Raw genomic sequence first — 9,478 nt, 5'->3', positions numbered from 1 at the left:
ATGCTTGCAAAATTTCAAGGTGATCAAAGATTAATAGGCATGTCATCAATCAATTGTCTAAATTCAAGTTTTTGTAGTTTAAAATAACGCATAAAAGATGAGTTTAAAGATGAATGATAAATTATTCCCAATTGGCATGAAAATTGGTATGCATGTTAAGAATAGATAGATCATGTAATCTAATGGTTGGATTTTCAAAATATGCATTCAGTAATAAGTTATTGGGTGGTGTAACATTTTTTAGAGTTACATTAGGTGTAACTTGAACCCAGCCCTACATATCTTAATTTGATATGAATTTTGATTGCTATAACAACTGTTATTTCGGGATCATTTTGGCATCTTAACAGAAATATTCAAAAACCGATTGAGCTGTCCTGGTTTTCAGTTTTCACGATTGATCAACCGATTCGTAGTTAATTTTGGTTTTTTACTATTTTTCGGTTTTTAGTTATAACCAAACCAGATCAGTGATTGGTTCCTGGTTGAATTGGCAAGTCTAGTCTAGTTTTAAAAACTGATACGAACAAGGAGCTAAAAAAGTGACTAGTTACCAGTTTTTTGGTCTGACCGGTGACGTCATAAATATTTATTTTATAATTATAAAAGGAAAAATATAATAAGTTTATTACTAATATTATGTAAGTAAAAATTTGCAAAAGATTTTTGTGGGTTTTCACATCTTATATTTAGAAAATAAAAATAGCAAAACGTAAAAATGGACCATCACATATTTTAGTGATACTTTCATTTAGATTTAATTTTTTTTTTGCAAAATGGACATCACATATATTGAATTGTAATCTTAAAAATAAAATGTTTATTATTTGTTTATTTGTGTATATATATATTAATGAATTAATGTTAGAGAAAAATTAAGTACTTTTTAAATTTATTCACTTAATTAATCAAAACTATTGTTTTTTTTTCTAATCATAATTATCATAAGAAGAAAAAAAAAACTAAATTATGTGAATATCAAAGCTAAATCATAATTATCAAGTAGTTGTGGTAATCTTTCTCAAAAAAAAGTAGTAGTGGTAATATGTATATATATATATAATAATAATAATAATAATAATAATAATAATAATAATAATAATATTTTTGAGAAGTAGTACGTTGCTACACTCAACAAAAAAGAAGAAGAAAGTAGTATAATGTACAGTGTTGCAAGTAAAACAAAATCTCAAGGCTTAAAAGAATATCACAATTATGTGGCTCACATTCATTCTATATTAAAAACTAAAAAACAAAGGTGTGGCTCTCATTGAATTGTTGTGTACTTGTGTATACAAATAGAATTAGCAGACTAGCAAAGCAAACTAAAAGTAGAGGTTCAGTTTATCCTTTTGAGTAGTGCACAGCACGTAGTGAATTTTTTTTTATTTCTTTTCGCGCGGTGACCAATTTTCTGGCGGGTTCTAAACTTTTTAGGTTTCTTTTTCTTTCATTATTTTTTATTGGATAAAATTTATGTATAGTATTTTAGGTGCTGTTACTTAAGTTCCTCTTTTAAGATTCTTCCATGTGGCTACTTAATTTTAAAAATACACTTCTATCATGAGAAAAAAGCCACGTGATAAAATCTTACAAGAGTGATCTAAAGAATAGCATCTAAGGAACAGCATCTAAGTATTGTAGTTAAGTCTTACTTTTATTTTATTTTATTTTATTTGTGTAAACAAAACATTGTTACTCCCTCTTTCTCCTCCCATACACAGACCCACGCCTCTCAACCTCTCCCAAAAAGACTGGTAAGCTCTCTCTCTCTCTCATCACTCTTCTCTCTATCTCTCTCTCTCATGTTAAACTTGGTGACTTTGTGGATTATTTTTTCTTCTTTCAGGATTAACAGGATATTGATTTTGGGATTAGAGAGGGTGTTGATTTTAGGACATAGCTTTTGGGATTGGAGAAGGTAATGAGTCTTTCCCTATTGATTTTTTGAGATATGGAACAACAATCCCTATTGATTTTATAATATTTAAACTTAGCAGCAAATTTATGTATATCATTATGGATTCTGGACATTGCTTTTATAATTTTTTTCCCCTTTCATGCGTGTGCATAAATGTGTCTATTAAATAAATGCAATTTTGTGACTTGATATGTTAGATTTTTAAGTTTAATTTTTGTGGGTTTTGGTAGTTTTTGTTTGGTACTGAATTTGGGTTTTTCTAGGACCTTAAAGATCTTATTGTGACCAAAAAAAAAAAAAAAAAATGTTTTCTTGTTTTTGCTCAGGTATGATGCTCACCAATTCTTGGTTTATTTATAAAGATTCCTTGTTCAAATTATACGCATGAATGCATGTGTTTCATGGACAAATTTAATATGTCTCTCACCTGTTTGTTGAAATTCCTGAATGATCATTAGCTTGAGTATGACGTGCTTGCTTTTTATATAGCAACCACACAAACAAACCCAGTTCAGATTTAGAATAAAAGAACATTATCCCCAAGCCAAAAAGATTACAAACTGGCATTATTAAAAAAAAAAAAGATCTTTTTGTTTTTTTGTTGAATGGGAGGTAAGTCCTCCATTCTCTCTATACTAAAATACCCATTTCAACCCAACTGTTCTATCTCGTAGGGGTTAACCCCAACACTTTTATTATATTAAAAAATTTTGAAATTTAGGTTAAATATGCATTCCTTTTCTCTTTAAATAAATACATAAACTTCCTTTCATATTATAAACACTTTTCACTACATTCTCGAAATAAAAAAATTAAAAAAATAAATACCTTTCACTAAGGATTAGACTATTTGACTTCAAACGTATAACACATGGTATTGGACCAATGTTTGTGTCAAAGAGGATTTTTAAATTTTTTATTCCTCTATAATGTATCCCAAAAAAAAAAAAAAAAAACCTTTGTCCAATGAGTCACATCAAGTTCATCTGTTATTTCCCCACCACTGAACGAAGTAGTTGATGCACTGATTGTGCCAAAAAGGGAGAATTTGCTTCCCAACATAATTTCACTACACATATTCTTCGTCCTGGACAGGGAAAAGAAAATAGAAAGTGTAATTTTCATCCCTTTGTTTAAAAGTAAAAGTTTTGTCTCTTTGTTTAAAAGTAAATGTTTTGCACTTTCCAGAATTGCAATAGTGTAATGTATGTACTATGTGTTCAATTTTTCTTTGGTAAACGTACTATGTGTTGAATTTAGACAACAAAGAGTGACTAATTTTGTCCCTTTCTCATTATCATTGTCAATAACCTATTGCTGTGGGCCCCTGAATTTGTGACTCTATTTTGTGAAGCTTCTGTGCTTGTGCTTGTGCTGTCTGCTCCAGGTATTTGTATTTTCTTTGTTTAGTTTTTTTTTTTTAAATTTTTTCTTTTCATTGCTTTCTTTTTTAAAATTCTTATAATATATTATTTAATATTATAATAATCAATATATTATAAACAATATATATATATATATATAAAATTGTTAAAACAATATATATATTATAAACAATATTATAATTTGTATCATCATATCATTTTTTTTTTCATTTATGCATATTGATGCTTTTCATACATTTTTTTAAAATGGTTATTAATCAAGGTAGATAAATAGTACTAGCTAGGAAACAAGAAAATATTAGTAGTTTAAAAAAGTTAAAGAGAGAAGACCCTATTAATTGCTAATTTGCTAGATGTTTTTGATTTTTTTTTTTTTTTTTAATATCATTATCATTCTGTATGTCATTGCAAATGAAGTAGCTAGAAGAAGCTATTCAATGCTAGCTAGTTGTCAATGCTTTACTGATATTGAGCCCAAAGTATGTCAAAGTTAGCTGCAAGTTGATTTTTGTAATCATTGCAACAGTGGTGCACACATGATACATGGTTTTTGATGATTCATGTTAAAATATCCATCTTTTCCTTTTTGTTTGTTGATTCTTATCGAATTTTAAGCAAGAATCTCTTTGCGTGATTTGAAACTGGGGGCCTATAATTATAATATATTATAAACAGAAAAAAATCCAAATTTATTGTGAAAATTGGAATAGCCGATTATATATGCATGAAGGGTAAATAACCAAAAAGTGGTCAAAGCATGGTTATTTACTTATTTTGCCAAAACCTTTGCAGAGTCTCACGTAAATTTGCACACTTTTGAATGCTTTTATAGATGTTTGCTGAGAAGGGCTAGGCTTATTGGCTTAGTCTTGTAGTTGTGGGGTACCCTAATGCAAAACCAAGGTGCACCACAGGTCCTTGTACTAGAATAGTTTAAACTGGGCCAGCGTAGTAAGGTTCACTGGAGCAGAATAGTTTGTTGAAATAAGCACCACATCATTCCAACTGTGGAGCCACATAAATGAAATTTATATGGTTGACAAATATAGATAATAGAGAATATCAACTAGCACGCTAAGTAATAATGATAACAGTAATATAAAACAAGAAGCTAGCACATGGAAGGGTGGGTTTGTTGTACAGTTTATATTGTTTACCAACACTAACTTTGCTTTGAACTATTTTTCCTATTTGTTTATTTCACAAGGAAAATTTCAAGTTGATAGTTTGCAAATTAAATCCACAACAAATAGGCGTTGAGATATTCTTGAATGTGACCGATCTGAACTGATTAATTTGTCAAAGATTTATAATTAATCCTAGAATTTTTAAATTACAAAATGGAAAATAGTATTGGGTTTGGGTTTGGCATAAGCATCATCGTACCTGACAAATGCTTTAAATTAGTAATTTTGTTACCTCCTATGCATGGCAAGTACAATTGCATTTTCAATAAATACTAGTCAAACTTGCTCTTGGAAACAAAAAATTATTTTATCAACAATGTTGTTTGTGATTAAAAAATACAATTACTTGTTGTTTGTCCTATTGTATGTATTAATTAACTTTCTTTTGTGTGTCCTCTACTGCATGGTTCATTGTTTTCTTTTAGATGTCTCTTTCATCACATTCACGGGCTATGTTGTTGGGCTAATCTTTGGCACTGTACAAACCACCATCACTTCCTGTTTGAAACTTTTAACCATAAGGCCCAATGGCCTTGCAGTTAATCTATCCAATTTACGAAAATAGGTGTTATATTACTTGTATAGATTTTTAGTTGGAAATAACAGCCGTATTCAAAAGATGTCATTGGCCACCACAAAAAGGAAGAAACCCAGAATAAAAATAAAAATAATGATTATAAAAAAATTCCTTATTGTTATTCAGAATAAAATAGGTACAAATTTTTTTTTTCTTTCTTGATATAATGTGTCACTCCAAAGTATATTGGAGGTTTAGATGTTAGAAAACGTTATGTATGACATTTCATTATCTTGATGACTTAAAATTCACCTTGTATGTGTGATCAGATATGGATAATAGTTGGATGACACTTGGTAAGACACCTAGAGACAGACTAAGTCAACAATATATTGATGGGGTGAAGTCATTTCTTACTTTTGCAATGACTGTTGTGGACCGAAGTGGAAAAATTCTATGCCCATGTATTGACTGTTTGAATTGCTATCAACAACATGCTCACATTGTGCAAAGTCATTTGCTTCATCGTGGGATTATGCAAGATTATACTAAGTGGTACTATCATGGAGAACCCCGTGAATTAAATGAGCACATTGATGATGAAGAAATGTCAGACAATGATCATCTGGATGGTATTGATGCCTTGGTGGAGGATCGAATTAGAGGGGAACCAAGAGATACCACCCAGCAAGATGAGGAAGTGCGTAATTTTGATAAAATGTTTAGTGATTCAAAGCATGAGCTATATCCAGGTTGCACAGATTATACTCTTTTGAAGTTTGTCATTGAAATGCTAAATGTGAAGGTAACAACCAACTTGAGTAATAAGGGGCTTGACATGATACTAGACTTGTTGAGTAAGATTTTACCGAAAGGTAACTTGGTTCCAAGGTCAACTTATGAAGCAAAGAAGATATTACGTGACTTGGGCTTATCATATGAGCACATTCATGCGTGCAAAAATGATTGTGCTCTCTTTTGGAAGGAAAATGAAAACCTTGATAAATGTCCGGTGTGTCAAACGCCTAGATACAAGGATAATAGAACAGGTGGTAAGAAGATTGCTCAAAAAGTATTGCGCTACTTTCCATTGACTCCGAGGTTGCGGAGATTATACATGTCTAGAAAAAGAGCTGAGGACATGAGATGGTACATAGAAAAACGGGTGAATGATGGGATATTAAGGCATCCAGCTGATAGTCAGGAGTGGAAGGAGTTTGATTTGAAACATCATGAGTTTGCCCTAGAACCTCGCAATGTGAGGTTAGGGATGGCTACAGATGGTTTTAATCCTTTTGGGAATATGAACAATAACTACAGTATGTGGCCTGTCATCCTCATTCCCTATAACCTACCACCTTGGTTAGTTATGAAAGAACCTTATTTTATGATGTCCTTACTTATTCCTGGACCCAGTCAACCAGGAAATGAGCTTGATGTTTTCTTGAGGCCATTGGTTGATGAGTTGAAGGAGTTGTGGGAAGAGGGTGCACGCACTTACGATGCATCTTGTGGTATGCATTTTCAGATGCGTGCCGCTTTGTTGTGGACAATACATGACTATCCTGGATTCGGTAATGTGTCTGGATGGAGGACAAAGGGTTATCATGCTTGTTACACTTGCAATGATGAACCATATTCGGAGACATTGGAAAGTAAAATTGGATACACTAACCATCGTGCCTACTTGCCTATGGACCACCCTTGGCGAAGGAGTTGCTCATTCAATGGTAAAATTGAGAAACGGATGAGATCATTGGAGTTACCGGTGGAAAAGATAAATGAGCAATTTGACCGAATGCCAAATATAATTTTAGGAAAGAATCCAAACAATAAGAAAAAGCGTCCAATTATTGGGGGACCGAATTGGTCAAAGAAAAGTATCCTATACAAGCTACCATACTGGAGGAATAAGAAGCTTAAACACAATATTGATGTCATGCATGTTGAGAAAAATATTAGTGAGAGTACATTCGGAACTTTGTTGGGAATTGAGGGGAAAAACAAGGACACAGACAAGGCACGCAAGGACTTGAAAAATATGGGCATAAGGAGTGTTTTGCACCTCCAAGAACGTCCTGATGGATCATTTGACAAGCCTCATGCCTTCTTTTCATTGTATCCTGAAGAAAGGGATGGTTTTTATGAATTTTTGAAATCAGTTAAGTATCCAGATGGCTATGCAGCAAACATATCGAGGTCGGTGAACACAAGAAATGGTAGACTATTAAATCTGAAAAGCCATGACTGTCATGTGCTTTTACAGCGGATTCTTCCAATTGGGATGCGGGGTTTTGCTGATAAGGACATTTGTACAGTATTGTTTGAGTTGGGCAGTTTTTTTCAAGACTTATGCTCTAGGACCCTAAGGAAGAGCGACTTGGAGAAATTAGAAGGACGTATACTTCTCATACTATGCAAACTCGAGAAGTACTTTCCTCCAGCATTTTTTGATGTAATGGTTCATCTTGCTGTTCACCTACCTCGTGAAGCCATTCTTGGAGGACCAGTGCAATATAGGTGGATGTATCCCATTGAAAGGTAACTCTCTCCATCCATTAATTATAGTCTGGCGAGTGTTTTTTTTTTTTTAAGCAAATTATATTGTGTATGTAGTCATACTCGCAATTCATTTTTCCTTGAAGGTTTCTTGGAACGTTGAAAAGATACGTTTCTAACCGAGCTCGACCAGAAGGTTCAATTGCAGAGGCTTACATTCTTAAAGAGTGTATTACTTTCTCATCATTATATCTGGATGGAGCTGAAACCGTGCATAATCGAAGGGAAAGAAATGCTGATTGTGGTGAATATGGCCAAGGGTTGACGATTTTCTCACAAACAGCTCGACCCACCGGGTCTAGGCAGAATGATGTGGGGATGTCACGTGAATTGCGTGATATTGCTCAGTGGTATTTGTTGTACAATTGTCCCGAGTTGGAGCCGTATTTAGAGTATGTGAAGTCTTATTTTGATTATGCTTGAATTGTCCTTAATATTATTTGCATTTCTTAGCTGAATATAAATCACTTATTTTGAATAGTGAACACAAAAACACATTACATAATCCAACTGGAGAAGACATAACTCAAATACAACGACGAGAGTTTCCTAAGTGGTTCAAAGAACGTGTAAGAAATTTTGAATATTGTGACACATTAAACAGTATTAAGCAGTTATATAGTTTTCTCACTACTAATGTCACATGTTGCATGTCATTATAGATCTATAGATTGAAAGAGAACGACTCATCAGAAGTTACAAAACAAATGTGGTCATTAGCAAATGGTCCTAAGTTGCTAATGAAAGAATACTCGGTCTGCATGGTCAATGGTGTAAGGTTCCATACAAAAGACTTGGACAATCGTCGTGTAACCCAAAATAGCGGTGTATCTACAGAAGGGGACCATGATGGACAAATACATGACTTCTATGGTCATGTGTGCAAAATTTGGGAATTGGAGTATATGTATCAATATAAAGTTGTTTTGTTTCAGTGTGAATGGTACAATACTGGTAATAAGATCGGTCGAAGGAGAACGATACGAACTGAGACACATTGCACAAGTATCAATGTGCAAAGTCGGTGGTATCAAAATGACCCTTTCATATTACCTAGTCAGGCGAAACAAGTTTTCTACCTTCGTGATACCAAATGGGGTGAACCTTGGCATGTTGTGCAATGTGTACAATATAGGGGAATGTTTGATGTGCCAGAGGTGGGTGATGGAGAATCCAATGATCAAACAGAAGCAAATGAAGCATTCCAACAAGAAGCCATTAGCGATTTTGTCCCTATCGATGTTGTCCCTATCGATGTTGAAGATAATGTTCAATATTGTAAGGGTGGTATTGAAGTTGAGAATATTCCAGAAGATTTGGGAGAGCAAGGGGATAATAATGAAGATGAAGTGCATAACATACCTAATTCTGATATGGATCCTGATATGGATTATGATATGTAGATTTCATTTTTTTCCTTTGTATGTGGAAACCTGCGTTTAATAATTTTTGATTCCCTATTATTTGTTCATGGATATTTTTATTTGATGTTCCAGTTTATGTTTCGTACTTGGGAAGAATTTGTAATGAATAGATATTATATTTTATTTTCTATGTAAATCTATAGTTGCAGAAATGGTCAAAAAGGGCAAAGACACTCATAATAAAATAACAGAATATGAGATGGAAAGAGCACAAAGAATCAAGCAAAACCAAGAGAAAATAGATGCTTTAAGATTGAAGTATCTGTCAACTTTTCTACCTAAATGTGCAAATGTGGGAAGAAAGAGAGTAAGTGTTCAGGTAGATGACGACGACTATGTACCAGCTATTGGTGATGATGAGTTATCTAGTTCTTTAAATAATGAGGTACTATATATATGATTTGGTGCATGCGATATTTCGTACTTTGTAATATTGTGATGAAATAACTTATTTTATTTTTTTTTAATGAATTTCAAAATCTATA

The 9,478-nt window shown here is 32.9% G+C and overlaps 1 protein-coding gene across 1 annotated transcript; it reads left to right on the top strand.

Moving 5' to 3' along the window:
- Nucleotides 1-1,686: 1,686 nt before the first annotated feature.
- LOC126716648 (uncharacterized) lies at nt 1,687-9,040 on the top strand. Its single transcript, XM_050417567.1, has 6 exons — nt 1,687-1,757; nt 3,276-3,308; nt 5,340-7,551; nt 7,656-7,961; nt 8,051-8,138; nt 8,232-9,040. Exons 3-6 carry the CDS (start codon nt 5,342-5,344, stop codon nt 8,970-8,972), a joined length of 3,345 nt encoding a protein of 1,114 aa, XP_050273524.1. The 5' UTR covers nt 1,687-1,757; nt 3,276-3,308; nt 5,340-5,341; the 3' UTR covers nt 8,973-9,040.
- The last annotated feature ends 438 nt before the right edge of the window (nt 9,041-9,478 follow it).

This window comes from Quercus robur, chromosome 3 (genome assembly GCF_932294415.1).
Source record: "Quercus robur chromosome 3, dhQueRobu3.1, whole genome shotgun sequence".
Classification (NCBI taxonomy): domain Eukaryota; kingdom Viridiplantae; phylum Streptophyta; class Magnoliopsida; order Fagales; family Fagaceae; genus Quercus; species Quercus robur.
The sequence above is the reverse complement of the archived record's forward strand: the minus strand, read 5'-3'. Positions and strand labels throughout refer to the sequence as shown.

Coding starts and splice junctions, on each gene's coding strand:
- LOC126716648 (XM_050417567.1), top strand. CDS start 5,342: ATGGATAATAGTTGGATGACACTTGGTAAGACACCTAGAGACAGACTA. Junction 7,552..7,655: donor TGGATGTATCCCATTGAAAG/GTAACTCTCTCC, acceptor TTTTCCTTGAAG/GTTTCTTGGAACGTTGAAAA. Junction 7,962..8,050: donor GAGTTGGAGCCGTATTTAGA/GTATGTGAAGTC, acceptor TATTTTGAATAG/TGAACACAAAAACACATTAC.